We start from the raw sequence: 14,808 nt of genomic DNA, 5'->3' as shown, positions 1-14,808 counted from the left end.
GCATTCTGGTTCAGCCGCTGGATCCAAATTAGATTAGTTTTGCTTTTGGCTAGAGGAAGGCTCTGCTGGGAGAGGCCATGTTCACTTCAGCAATCTGTCCCTGACACCTACTGAAGTCTATAACATAAGCCACTCTGCACCGTTGGACTCATGAAAAGAAAGTCCAGCCCAGCACATGCAAAAGGGAAGCAGTTTCTTTTTTAAAAAAGAGAGAGAGAATCAAAAACATCCGATGAAAGGAAAGGGAGCACCAGGATTTCAGTGGGAGTGGAAGGCAGCCAGCCTCGCTGTTGGCGCGCAGCGAGGAAGAGGCATTTCAAATATGAACCAGGAGTATTGCCAACATCTCCTCAGGACAAATGATGGCGAGTGTATATTGGCACAACGAGGTGCCCCTGCCCAGCAGACAGTTTGGCCCCAGATGCTCCTTTCCGCTTTTAAAAGTGTGCTGTCCCAGCTGCTTCCTGACCCCTTCGTGGAGGACAAGGCAGGAAACGGAGGGCTGCATTTGTAGAGATGCTGTCATGGTTTTGGCAGGGCTGGCTCAGTTGCACAAGCAGAGCAGCACACAGCCCAAGCAGTGCGACTCACAGTCCACTGGAGCATCACAGAAGTGCCTCATGGTGATTGGTGGTTGCATTCTTTTCTTTTGTTGTGTTTACATAATTGGGGCCATAAACTGGGGAAAGCACTATGTTCCTGCAAATTTCTGTATGCTGCGCCTGCCTTCATTTTAGCCAAGGTTGAAGGAAGGACCTTCCCTAAGCAGAGAGCAGTCCTTGGATTTGCTTTGCAGCCAAAAAGGGGTTGTCACACTCAGAAGGCAATAGGAATGGGCTTGGCAATTGAATATCTTCTGCACCCGATGATTAGTTCTTCCACATTTCCCCTACAGCACACACCCTCAAAGATTATTGAATTTTATTTTATTGAATTTTATTAAATTTATTTGAATTTTATTGAATTTTATTAAATTTGCAGATGATACTAAATTGGGAGGGGTTGCAAACACAGAAGAAGACAGAAACAGGATCCAGGATGACCTTGACAGGATGGAAAACTGGGCTAAAATCAATACAATGAATTTTAACAGGGATAAATGTAAAGTTCTGCATTTAGGTAGGAAAAAATCCCATGCATGGTTATAGGATGGGGGAGACTTGTCTTAGCAGTAGTATGTGCGAAAAGGATCTAGGGGTCTTAGTGGATCATATGCTGAACATGAGACAACAGTGTGATGCGGTGGCTAAAAAGGCAGATGCAATTTTGGGCTGTATCAACAGAAGTATAGTGCCCAGATCATGTGAAGTGATGGTATTGCTCTACTCTGCTCTGGTAAGACCTCATCTGGAGTATTGTGTTCAGTTTTGGGCACCACATTTTAAGAAGGATATAGACAAGCTGGAATGGGTCCAGAGGAGGGTAACGAAGATGGTGAGGGGTCTGGAGACCAAGTCCTATGAAGAAAGGTTGAAAGAGCTGGGGATGTTTAGCCTGGAGAGGAGGCGGCTGAGATGGCTGCTTCGATGGGGAGGGCGGGATACAAATCAAATCAATAAAATAAAATAAAAATAAAATGATCGCTATCTTCAAGTATTTGAAGGGCTGTCATATAGAGGATGGTGTGGAATTGTTTTCTGTGGCCCCAGAACGTAGGACCAGAACCAATGGGTTGAAATTTAATGAAAAGAGTTTCCAGCTAAACAGTAAGAACTTCCTGACTGTTAGAGCAGTTCTTCAGTGGAAAAGACTTCCTCGGGAGGTGGTGGGCTCTCCTTCCTTGGAGGTTTTTAAACAGAGGCTAGATGGCCATCTGACATCAATGAAGATCCTATGAATTTAGGGGGAGGTATTTGTGAGTTTCCTGCATTGTGACCCTGGAGGTCCCTTCTAACTCTGTGATTCTATGAATTTGATCAACACACATTAAACTTAGCTGACACTCCTTTACACCCTCTGCCAGTGGTTGTTTTGTAGAAAAATAGGTGGTGCTCATCCAGGGATTGTTATGCAGCTGCACCTACTATTCAATGGACAATGGACAATTCATTGGTTCAGGAGCTGTGCTCCTGTGAGCTTCCACTGAATCTGAGTCCTGCCCTCTGCACATTTACCTCTGACCACTCAGACATCTCCCATTGTGGCCCACAGGCAGGGTTTTTGCAGATCTTCCTCTCTTCTGGCCGCACGATGTCTGCAGATTCACACAGATCACTGTAGACAGAGCTGTCGAAGCCAGGCGAGATCATTTTCCAGCATCGGACAATGCGAAACTGGTATCCTTCTCCACAGGTCCGCGAACACTCACTCCAACTGCTGGTCTCCCACCTGCAAGACGGGCAAACGGAATGAACCCAAAGCTCTGCTCCTGCAATCTCTCACTCAGTATTTGTGTTGCCTGTAATATGCTCTTGTTATAATGTTATTATAATCAGCGTCGCTTTATATACTTGCTTTATAACAGTATAATTAGGATTGTGGGTAGGCCTCAATTTTGGAACAAAAGAAAACAATGCACTATTGACTTTTAAAGTCACCATTCTTTTCCCTTCCCTTCTTCATGTTTGTAGCCCTTGTGGCTGCATGTACATGTGTGTAAGTACTGTCTGCTGGAACTTCAGAGGCCCCTAAAATTGTTCAGTGAGGTTTCCAGGGGCCAGAGCCTGGGGCTTCTGTGCCCTCTATAGCTCTGTGCCACAAAACAAAGAAAGGCAAAGTAAGTTTTTTATCCCCATGGCTTTGAAGATGACCAAAGAAACCTCTGAAACCAGAGAGAATGACTGTCAGTGTTCAAAGTGGAGAGTTTCAGTGTCATGTATAACTCTATGCTTCACCCTTGACTAACCAGGGTTGCCAAGTCTAATTTAAGAAATATCTGGAGACTTTGGGGGTGGAGCCAGGAGACATTAGGGGTGGAACCAAGATCAAGGCTGTGACAAGCATAATTGAACTCCAAAGGGAGTTCTGGCCATCACATTTAAAGGGACAGCACACCTTTTCAATGCCTTCCTTCCATAGGAAATAATGAAGGATAGGGGCACCTTCTTTTGGGGCTCATAGAATTGGACCCCCTGGTCCAATATTTTTGAAACTTGAGGGGCATTTTGGGACGAGGCACAAAATGCTATACTTTTTTGGGGTGCCTCTACCCCAAAAAACAGCCCCCCCACCCAGAGCTCCAGGTACCCGCAGATCAATTCTCCATGATTTTCTATGGGAATAAATCTCCATAGGGAATAATAGAGTTCCCAGCAGACATTTCCCTCCCCTCCCCCTGCTTTCTGACGACCCTGAAGCGGGGGGAGGGTCTCCAAACTGGGAGATCCCCTGGCCCCACCTGGGGATTGGCAACCCTATGACTAACAGAACAAACATGTATCATACAAAACCAATAATTAAGCACACTTGCTTGATGCATAATTTTTATAAGTCTATTATTGATTTTATATCAAGGAATCCATAGTGTACAATTTGATATCCATAAAATAACTTCATGAAGTAAAATGTGGAGAGACTGAAATCCCCGTCCCCCCCACCCCTACCTCACCAAGGTGAGCTTCATGGCTCATTAGGCACTTAAACTGAGACCCCAGTTTTTCCTCTGCACTGCACAGTCCCAGTCATAGGAGGCATGAAACCACTGTGCAACAACATATAAAGGAAAAACAGGAAGCCACAGAAGCATCAGTTTGTATTTTAGTAGAAACTTTCTCTTTCTCCCCTTGGGACCTTTTACAGGTAAAACAGAGTAGGAGGCTCCACTCATCCTCTTACTATTCAAAATTTTTCCTGCATGTTTCTGACCTCAAGGCAGGGGACAGGCTCAGACCCATTTCCAAATGAGGACTGAAGGTAAAATGACATGATAAGAAGGAGTCACATGATTCATAACCCCGAAACACAGGGTGGGGGATGCTTTCAGGGAAGAAGCAGCAATGGAAAAGATGCAAATTCTCCCCACTCAAGAACTCTCCCCAGGCCAGTTTGATGGCCTCACACCCTGCACATGGGGGCAAAACAGTTCCCAGAAGGACCCTGGCAGGAAAGGGAGGAATGAAGCACCCCACCATGTCTCCCTCCGGCCTGCCATTCGCTTCCTGCAAGTGCTCCCTTCCCATCCCTGCATTCCAAGGGTTGCCAGCCTTCAGGTGGGACCTAGAGATCTCCTAGCATTACAAGTAATCTCCAGACAACAAAGATCAATTCCCCTGAAGAAAATGGCTGCTTTGGAGGGTGGGCTCTATGGCATTATACCCCAGCAAGGTCCCTGCCCTCCCCAGGCTCCACCCCCAAATGTCCAGGGATTTCCCAGCCCTAGGTATTCCCTCCATCTCAGCAATCTTTGGGTTGTACTTCTGCCATGAAACAAAAGCAGTCTTGAGGTGATCATAGGAATGAGTAGGGCGAGATGCTTTTTGTGCCAGATTCCATGGATGCACACAGGCAGTCCTGTCCTACGCAGGACCACTCAGAAATGGCCTTGGTGCAGCCATGCATATGATCACATTAAGGACAAAGAAGCGCAGCAAACTCCCTCATGACATTCTGTACAGAATTTGGAAATAAAACCTGGACCAATGAAGGGCCCCTGTTCATTGGTTCACATTCAGGAAAAGCAGCAGATAATCTGGAGATCCACAACCTGGGAAGAAATTCAGGGGTGGGAGACTGGCTGATGTATCTGTCTGAAACTGGAGCCCACAGCTGTATTGGAATGCAAGGGCAGCATCCCTTGACAACAGGATGCAAAATGCATTACAAAGAAAGGACACGAGCTTGTCCTACACAGCTGCCGGCAGGTTTTTTTTCCTGAAACTACTCAGGCTTGCTTGTATCCCCAAATGCAGTCTTTCTCTAGATATAATACCTTGGTTGGCATTCTCTTCCTGCACAGAATTCGTGGACTGGCTCAGGACGGGTCATTGCATCACAGTACATATCATCCACCTCGATCCCATCATAGCGGACACACATGGCATAGGTGGACATCACACCTATGTTTAAGAAAATATGTAAGCCACACTGCCTTAGAATTGCCAACTGCCCAGGAAGACCAGCTTGAAGGGCAGTTGTCAGAAAAGCAGCAAAGCCTTTTTTCCCTTTCACCCAGTCTTTTTTTTAGCAGTACGTCTTTCACCAATAGGCCTCTTTTGCCTGGAATCTACACCAGATCTCCTTAAAATACTAGGCTCCACCCCTGCTTCAGCCCGTTTCCCAAATTTTCATTTTAAGGGATGGGAGCTGTACACCATTTACCCACATATTCACGTATAGTTTCAATTCTAGGAACTATAGTTCTACAAGAAGGCTGAGCATTTCTAACAAAACTGCAACTCCCAGAATTCCTCAGGACTAGATGAATTCAAAGAAGAGAATGCAGTTTTTTTAAGTGATTGGAATTTGTAATATAAAAAATGCTGCAATACATATCAGATCACTTTTGTTCTTGCCTGTTTTATAGAATGCTGTTCCAGAGCAAAAGGCAAATAAAGGATTCTGTATAATTGCTGCATATTAACCGAGTTTGAGTTTAGACCAACAAAGTCCTATCCTGGGTATAAGGTTTCATGTGCAAGTGAAGTGAAGTGCTGTACACATACACACAAAAGCTTATACCCAGAATAAAATGTTGTTGGTCTTAAAGATGACACAAGACTCAAACTGCAGCAAATATTCGGAATCCTATCTGCTTATACTCAGAAAGAATAAAACTTGGCTGGTCTTAAAGGTGCCACTGGGCTCAAACTTTCTTCTGCTGCTTCAGACCCCACCTGAGTCTATCTGCTGCATATTGGAAAGCCAGGAATTAAAAATACCATTCCCCATCAGATTATACAGGTGTACAATGGTTTGCTTGGAGAGTCAGGAAGCTTGAGTGGGTCAGCCACTTCTTTCCTGCCACAAAGTGCAGAGGCCTAGGATGTTGGAGCAGGGCTAGCCCATTCCATGACTGTTGGGGTTTTTGTCCCAGGCAAAAGCTGTACCATGAGAGGGATCTAAGTAGCAAGCGTCTGGGGGCAGTCACAGTTTCTGCCCTTATTTGGGGCAGAACACAAGGGCTGCAAGGCATTCCCTGGGCCCAAAGGCCAGCACAGGAGCAGCAAGGAAGGACAGGAGCCTAAGGGAGACCACTACACTGCTTGCTCATTGAGAGATTCCCTCGCCCAAGGCCGCTGCAGACCAAGGCTCCAGTGCTGGCTACCACGTCTGCCACACACTTCCTTTCATCAGGCAAAGGCGCCGGTTTTGCCCACCTGCTCCCTCCTCTCCCTACTGCCCCATTGCCCCTTTCCCCATTCTACCTGTAGTGCAGGTAGAGCTGCAGGGCTCGTGGGAAGACAGCTTCCACCGGTACATGTCCGCAGGACTCATATTTTGACCCTTTCTAAACAACTTCAGCCGGTTCCTAAAGAACAAGAAGCGCAAGTGAAAAGGAATGCTTCTTGTGTTACATTCAGCATCAACAGGGAAGGAAGAAAGAAAAGACAGCTTTGGTCTGTTTGGGGTTTTGGTGGGGTATTTGCTGTGCTTTAGCAAAAACAATTTGGGGGTAAAGGATTCTTTTTAAATTCAAAATCTGGGATTGTTTGGTTATAATACAACATACCTGTCCTGATCCCCAAGCAGAATCCCCAGCCCGGTTAGAGGCAGAGCTTCCACTGTCTAGAAATAGAAAGAATTGGGATAAAAATACCCACAAGCAGAAACAGTTCAAATTTTAAGACATATAGATAAAAGAGAGATACAGAGTTTGCACTAAATTGCTGAACACAGAGGAACTAAAGGTGCAGTATCTCCTTGGCATGGAGCAAAACCAGGCATGCCACAATCCTGGCCCTGAGCCAGCAGGCAGGGTGGGGGGATGAGAAAGCAGCCCCTCATCCTCCCCCCCGCCCCCCACCCCGCTTCAGGCCAGTCAGCACCCCGGCTGAATGCACTGACTAACAATGGCCAGAAGCAACTAGAGACCTGTCTGGGATACAGAGGAGAATGATGTCAGCTATTTTGGGTACCTTTGGGGAGACAGCCTGGGTATAAACAAAGTAAACAATTAGATGATAGACAGACAGACAGACATTAGCAGTGCCAGTCCACAGGCTTATGATTCCTTACCCCACCAAGGCTTCTAGCTCTGAGGAGTACAACCCTACATGTGGGCACAGCCTTGTGGAATTTCAGAAATCAGACCAGTGAGCTGTCAGATGGAAGGCTTCAGTGACCTGCAAAGATTTTTTTAAAGACTAGTAGAAGCAGATCAAATTGTGCCGCTCAAGACAAATCATACAAATTAGTTTGAGTTGCATAAGTTGTGCATGGAGAGGGCTGGGGAATTCCTAGAGATTCTGGGGATGATGAAGCTTGGGAAGGGAGAGGCCTCCACAGGGCACAAGGCTATAAGAGCCCACTTTCAGTTTCTCAGAAATGCTGAGCAGCACCACACTGTATACACGGCTATAAAGACTGACATATTTGTCAAAGCCAGAATATCCTAAATGTAATTATATTTAAACATTAGAGTTTATACATGTTGTAAAATGTGATGCATACACATTCATTACAAAATTATAGCTATGATTTTGTAGCTCTTTATAATAGCAAATATATATATATAGTGTGGTGCTCATTATTGTTTTTGATTTTTTGTTATTATATAAAGTGTTCTTTCTTCAGTATTATCTATGTATTCTGCATAATCACAGAATAAAATGCTGATTGTCGAACTGAGGGCAGTTTCCTGGGAATCTACATTTTCTCTCTGTGTTCTTCTATTAAAAAGTAATTTTCCAAATCCATAGAATGTGAAGGTATGTTTTAGAAGATATGTATTGAAATCCCAGAAGACAGAGAGGCAAGATGAAGAGGGAAAGGAGGCTGGGTCTCCCTGCTGGAGTAGATCTTGGCCCCTCCTCATGTTCACCAAAGCCAAAATAAATGGTAAAAAATGCAGAATAGTTTGTGCAAAATAAGAGAAATTAGAAATGCATTCAGTGTGCTGGCTGCAGAATTTAGCTAGCTTTCAAGCAAAATTTTGATTGCCTGGGAGTAGAATTTTAAGGGGGGGGGAGGGTTAGAGCTAAATGCAAACAAACAGTCCTGCTTAATGATATGTCAGCAAGTTTTGTTGTTGATTTAAGAAACAGCACTTTGAAGTACATCATCACACAGGTAAATCTCATCAACATTTTAAGAGCAACAGAGTATACTGCACCTTTACAGTAAGCAAACATTCTGGACTACGGTCATAGCTCACTTTGTAAACATTCAGAACAGCTGTCTTGCTTTAAGATGGACATCAAATATAACACTGAGAAGCAAGCTGTCTCTGGATTGCCAAATCATCTTGCTTGTGATCATTTCTGGACAGCAGAAGCTCTGGCATTGCCCTGTTCATACATTCTTAAGAAAAGGGACCTTATTTCTTTTCTTTTTTTTTCCCCCACAGGAAAATGTTCAAGGGACACTGTGGAGTATTTTCCCCTCTGTTTTTAATGCTTTCCATTTTAAACATGTGCTTTTCTTGCGCAGATAAATCATTTTAAGGCTGACAACCCATTTAAGAATTTTTAGTGTTAAGTCCTGCACTGCTTACTAAAGATCAAGTTCGAAAACGCTTGCTTTTAATCAAAGCTTCCGGTTATATGACTTTCTAATATTGAAGGAAAATGAAAGATAAATTACCAGTCTTTGATCAAAGCAAAGGCCCTCCCTATTTCCTTCTTCATTCCAACAAGGGCATCTTAGAACTAAAAAAGCCTCAAAATATAAATAAAACTTGCTCTGTGGGGTTATTTAACCAATGGCGTAACTGGTGGACCTGGAATTCCAAGTCTGAGGGAGGAATCATTGGGTGAAGTTCTCCTGCAGAGTGGGCCCTCCTGAGAGTCTGTGTAGGACAGCACTTCTCGCACAACGCAGGCCTGGCTCTGCAGGAGAACACACGTGTTACTTCAGACAGCTTCAATGCTTCATCCTGGCCTGGAAAGAGTCTTGGGTTGCAGGTCTGTGCCTGGGAAGGCTGCAGTCAGCTGGGACTTGACTATCCTGGTCCAGACGGACTAGTGGTCAGGCAGCTTCTCAAAAGCAAGCAGATGTCTTCAACAGCGTTGTGCGTTGTTCCAAAAGAAAGAGCTGCATTTATGGGCAATGATGTCACAGCCACGGTGTCTGAGGTAGGCTAGACATGGTGTCATCTTGTGGTGGACAGATCGCCACTTGCAGCCCAGCAGACGGTCATTAAAACACGTCTTCTTTCCTTGCTGGTTGCACTGATTACTCCAAGCCAGTTGACTAATTGCCTTTTCCAGCACCATTTTATAATATACGTTTATTTAACGGCACAGGATCCTGCCAGGAAAAATATATTAGCAGAGACATTTCTTGGTGTTGCAGTCTCTCAGTGGGGATGCCGCCTTTTCAAATGGCTCTGATCTTCTGTCTAACTGCAGCCTTCTATGAAGGAATTTAACCTTTCTCCTCACTTCATGTCCACAAGAAATTTCACCTGCTTTGCTTCTGTACCAGCTGCAGTTAAAAAGCATTGCAGTAACTGATGTGAGAAGTGCTTTAACTTCTTTAGTAGGCTTGTCTGCACAACAAATCCACAAAGGAGCCCACCAGTATCCCCAGAACATAAATGGGGATCTTGCATAAATGCAAGAGCAAGAATGCAGCAAGTAGCTGATGCTTTCGTCACCTTATTTAATTGTCCCTCCTCCTGTGAATTTGAAGATTTATGTGCAGGAAAAAATAAGTAGGTGAAGTTTTTCTATCAGGTTTACCTGCATCCTTGGTCCACAGCTAAAGCTTTTCATAGGACAGAATCTGGGCTCAGGCTTAAAGACATAGGAAGAGTCACAGAAAAACAAGCTGGCAACTGAGAGAAAGCTGTGTGCAGCACCTGCCCCCTCTCCTCTTGCTCCCCCACAAGTGCCTTGCCACACTCCACTGGCTGGCAGTGCTCATGCTGTCTGTTCTGCTCTGCTCTTTTCTCAGCTGACAGCTCGCCTTACGCTGTCTCCTAACAACCTTGTCTGCTATAAATTACACCCTCTTATCTCCACCATCCACTCACTGTCACCCAGGCTGGTGGATTTATGCAGTGCGCAATGCACCAGGGGTACACAAGGGCACAGCCTTGCCTTTCCTGGCACACAAAAGCGCTTGCTTGCAACACACAGTCTATATTTGGAAGTTCAAGTCACCAAGTCTGTGATGAAGCACTCTGGCTGGGAAACAGGACAATCTTGGAGCCCCCAACATTTCAAGTTGTGTGGCCACATCTTTTGGAACCATTTTCCAGGGGAAGAGGGGGGAAATGTATATCCGACTGCCCAGATATCGGGTCAGAATCAACTGCAGGGTCTTAAATTCCCCCTTCCCAAATGTCTGAGAGATCTGTAGCTCTTGGCTAAGATTTGTTTGGGTCAGCTACTGCCTCAGCCAACTACAAACTCACTAAACATGCTGGTTTTCTTCATTATATTATTTCCACCCCGGGGAGGAGGGGAGGCCATTTCCAGCTCTAAGTGCTTTGTATCCACCCAAGAGAAGAAAAAGTGCCCCTATTTTGTAGGAAATCAAAATTTGGACAAGGTGGATAGGGATACATATTTGGCAACCCAAGGAAGGAGGCTGGTTGGGGCTGTGGCTCAGTGGCAGAGCATCTGTCTTGCATACAGAAGGTCCCAGGTGAAGCCCCTGACATCTCCAGGTAAAAGGATCAGGTAGAAGGTGATATGAAAGACTTCCCCCTGAGACCCTGCTGTCAATCACAGCACAGCATTCTGGTCTGGTCTGACTCATATGCTAGGCATTCTGTATTAAGTGCTGTGGTACATAAATAATATATAGTAACTGGATTCTTGTGTTTGAGTCCAGCTTATGCCCAGAATAAAATTTTGTTGATCACCACACTCCTTTCTGTCAGTGGCTACTAGCCATGGCGACTGAGGGGAAGCTCCACATCAAGAGATACGAAGCCTCTGAATCCCAGAGCCAGAAGGCTGCCAAGGGGCCTTGCCAGGTCTTTGCTGGGGCTGTAGGCCTCACTCTTTGACGTAACACTGATGAGAATGTTGTGGGAGGATGTGCAGCACTGCTTTCTCTTTTGACTGTAACACATGAAATACCCACTCTGCCCTGGCGGGGAGGCTGGTGTCTGGTTTGCAAGGACATATCTCCTCACGGAGACTGTCTCAGCACCTACTAGCATGCAATAGGGGGTTGGGTGAAAAACAACTACCTTTGCTTTGCATGGGCTTTTTGCTATGAAATTTGGCGGGCTGGTAATGAGCCGGGAGATGGTATATAGATCTGGCTCAAGGGGTCATAGTCAGATCTGACACAAAGAGTCATACCTGCAGTATTGTGCATATCAATAAAATCCTTTTCCTGAACTCCAGCAAGAGGCCTGATTATTGAGGACAGCCCAGGAGTTGACCCAGGAGTTGCCTTGGGGACATTCTCATGTTGGACTACCTTCGTGCCAGGAATGGGGCAAAGGAATCTGATAAGGGGGGAACCCTATCAACCCAGATACTGGGACCAGCAAACCCTCACCCACTGAGACACCCTCACTGGACCCAGAGACAGTCCCTAAATCCCACCGGTCAGATCCAGCTGAGGCCCTATGAGCACGATGGCTGCTGCTACTCGGGGAGGAAGATCCCAGCCCTGATCGAGGTGTGGGGGAAGCGAGCCTGTAGTGGATAAGGCTGGCAATGATTGCCACTAAGAGGGGTAAGAAGAGCCAGCTGAGCCCCACAATGACCAAGGAGGGGGCTTTAAAACATTGGAGGTGACGCAGCTGGAAGTAAGAGATATGTTTGGGCAGCTGCACAAAGAGATGAGAGCCATGGGAGACTTCATTCCAGGAGATGCAGTGCAGAGCCGCACCCCAAGTTCCCCAGCAACCCGATGGACGACAGCCAGATGGAGGTCATTGGCCAGTAGCTCCTCCTGCACCCAGGGACCCGGCCGGAGCTCGTGCCTTGGATGGGGACCACGAGAAATTGGAGTACTTTGTCATCCAGGCACGCAGTTACCTGCTGGAATGGGGACATCTCTTCCCTTCTGAAGCAAGCCAGGTCAACTTTTTGAGAACCAAACTGGAGGGAGCCGCAGCCAGCTGATATGTGACGCTCCATGAAGCACTAGCCCCTGAGCTTCACTCGGCATGCAGTGTCTTATACACCCTCATGGTAGTTTGAGGATCCCCTGAAGGAGATGTGGGCATGCACCTCCGTTCAAAACCTGAGACAGGGTACTAGATTGGTGCAAGAATATGTGGCCAAGTCCCAAGCCAACATTACCAAGGTCTGCAGCTGGGACAAGCACATAAAGGTTGACCAGTCTCAGAAGGGGCTGAATGCTACTCTACTAGACTGGGCATTGATGCAAGTTGACCCTGACACTTTGTTTGGATGGATCCAACTGGCCTGCGAAGTGGAGACTCGTAAGCAACATGTAACACTCCATCACCAGCAGCATGGGGGCCATGGGGGCAGAGATGCTTGGTCTAGGGACAAGGGTGGGGCAAAAAAGCCACCTCTCGTACTGGAGAAGGAGCGTAAAACTCAGCAGCGGCTCTGCTTCCAATGCAGGGCCACAAGCCACCTGGTCTCTGAGTGCCTGGCTGGACCTTGAGTTCCCCCTCTTGCCCCAAAGAATCCCAGTGGAGCCAAGGTCAAGAAGGGAAGGCGCCAAGACCGAAAGCCATCATGCCGAGGAGGGGATGGAGCTGCTGCTGCATACCACCTGGAGCCAGAGAGCTTGCAGATGATTGTAGATCACCGCCCTGCCTCACAAGCATCCAGTGGGGATAGCGGCAGCTGGTGGGAAACAACAGCAACCTGCTGTGACGGATGCAACCCAGCAGGTCGGCGGAACAGCTATGCCACTAAGGGTGAGGACCACTAGAACTTTGTTTTTTGTACCTACCAACCAAAAAACTGAAACACGTTATGCATGTGAAAGCCCTATTAGGCTCTGGGTGTATGTGGGATTTAATCACCCCGCAAGTGGTGGAGGCCTTGGGCTTACAGACAGTGGTGCTACCCTCCCCCATGCAGTTTGAACAGATGGATGGCACCCCTATGCGGGGGGACCCCTGCACCAATGAATCCGAACTGCTGCTGGTGGGGTTGGGGCCCCACTGGGATCACTCCCTCAGCTTCTTTCGAGGTGGTGCTGGGGATTACTTGGTTGGCGGACCATGAACCATACATCTGATGGCAGGGCCAGGCAATCCACTTTCCTGGCAGGCGATGCAAGGCACACATGTGACACACAATGGGAAGAACACCCCCCTCTCGCGCAGTTGTTTTTGACCCAGGAGGAGGTTCACAGTATCAAGGAATATAGGGACCTGAAACAGACGTTAGAGGAAAAAGAGGCAGATGCCTTACCCCCTTACAGGTCTACAGACTGTGCCACTGAACTTATACGGGGGGAATCCCTCCCTAAGGCAGAGATCTGTTCCATGACCCAGGGGGAGAGGGCTGAGCTACAGAAATTCCTCGATAAAAATTTGTCCTGTGGCTTCATCTGCCTGGCCTCCTCCCCACACGCTGCCCTGGTGTTATTTTGTAAAAAGAAGGATGGCAGCTTAGGGTGACTACTGGGTAATTAATGCAGTCTCCATGTCGAATGCCTGCCCCATGCCACTTATTCGGGACTTGTTCAATACTGTGGCCCAGGGGAAGATCTTCACTAAAGTACACCTACTGGATGCTGACTACCATGTGTGCATTCGGGAAGTGGAGGACTGCATTTGACACCCCCCTGGGACAGTTTCAATATTTGGTGAAGCCTTTCGGATTACAGGGGGTGTTTATGAACTTGATAAATGAGGTACTTAGGAAATTCCTGTACAAGGGAGTAGACATTTATCTTGATGACGTCCTTTTGCACTCCCCTGACTATGGATCCCATGTAAAATTGGTCAGGGAAGTACTACAGACTTTGTACAAACACAAACTGTTTGCCAAGCTTATGTGAATTCCATAAGATGCAGTTGGACTTTCTCGGGGACCAAACCTCTCCCAAGGGGGGGGGAGGGGGTAGCCTTGGACCCAGAGAAAATTAGGGCAGTGGCCAACTGGCAGTACCCCACATCTATCGCCAACTACAAGCCTTCCTATGTTTTTTGATTTTTTTACTAGTCCTTTATCGAGAACTTCGCCCAAGTGGCCCTGCTCCTGACTTGTTGAAAATGAAGGGAAAGGGCCCTGGAGCTCAGCAGCTGGGGCCAAACTAGGCTGGACCCCAGACTGTCAACTTGCCTTTGACCAGCTCAAAAAACCGTTTACTTCTGAACCAGTCCTCATGCATTCTGATGAACGGGAAAAATTCATTGTTCAATGCAATGCCTCTAATGTCACTATGAGAGAGGACCTGCTCCAAGAAGCTGCACCCCGTGTGTATATTTCCAAAAAATGTACTTTGTCTGAATGACATTGGTTTGTCTGGGACAAAGAGGTGGCAGCCATTAAGTTTGCTTTAACCACTTGGCAACAGTGGCTCGAAGGAGCCCGGGTCCCATTTGAAATTTGGACCAATCACAAAAAACCTAGAAGTGTTACGCGCCTGCCGAAAACTGAGCACTAAACAAATTTGGTGGGCTCCAAATTGACCACCTCCCAGGGAAACATAACTTTTTGACCGATGCCCTCGCCTGCCTCTCGCAGCACAAAAGCAGGAGGAGACTGTCAACACCATGTTTACCCCTGAGCAGACTCCCCTGCCCCATCCCCTTGGGGGAGCAACTTAAGGCAGAGGGCCAGAGGGGCACAATGTGACACAGTGGAG

At 46.9% G+C, this 14,808-nt stretch overlaps 1 protein-coding gene across 3 annotated transcripts in view; it reads right to left on the bottom strand.

The window, feature by feature from the left end:
- ADAMTSL2 (ADAMTS like 2) overlaps window positions 1–14,808 on the bottom strand; it is an 84,347-nt gene that overhangs the window by 29,084 nt on the left and 40,455 nt on the right. For all 3 annotated transcript variants that reach the window (XM_060251422.1, XM_060251423.1, XM_060251424.1), the window contains 3 exons: window positions 6,303–6,406; window positions 4,868–4,994; window positions 2,115–2,328 (listed from right to left, as the gene is read on the bottom strand). In XM_060251422.1, coding sequence (XP_060107405.1) covers window positions 2,115–2,328; window positions 4,868–4,994; window positions 6,303–6,406 — 445 coding nt within the window. The remainder of the gene's footprint in view (window positions 1–2,114; window positions 2,329–4,867; window positions 4,995–6,302; window positions 6,407–14,808) is intronic.

The sequence above is a fragment of the Heteronotia binoei genome, chromosome 12 (genome assembly GCF_032191835.1).
Source record: "Heteronotia binoei isolate CCM8104 ecotype False Entrance Well chromosome 12, APGP_CSIRO_Hbin_v1, whole genome shotgun sequence".
NCBI classification, from domain to species: Eukaryota; Metazoa; Chordata; class Lepidosauria; order Squamata; family Gekkonidae; genus Heteronotia; species Heteronotia binoei.
The sequence above is the reverse complement of the archived record's forward strand: the minus strand, read 5'-3'. Positions and strand labels throughout refer to the sequence as shown.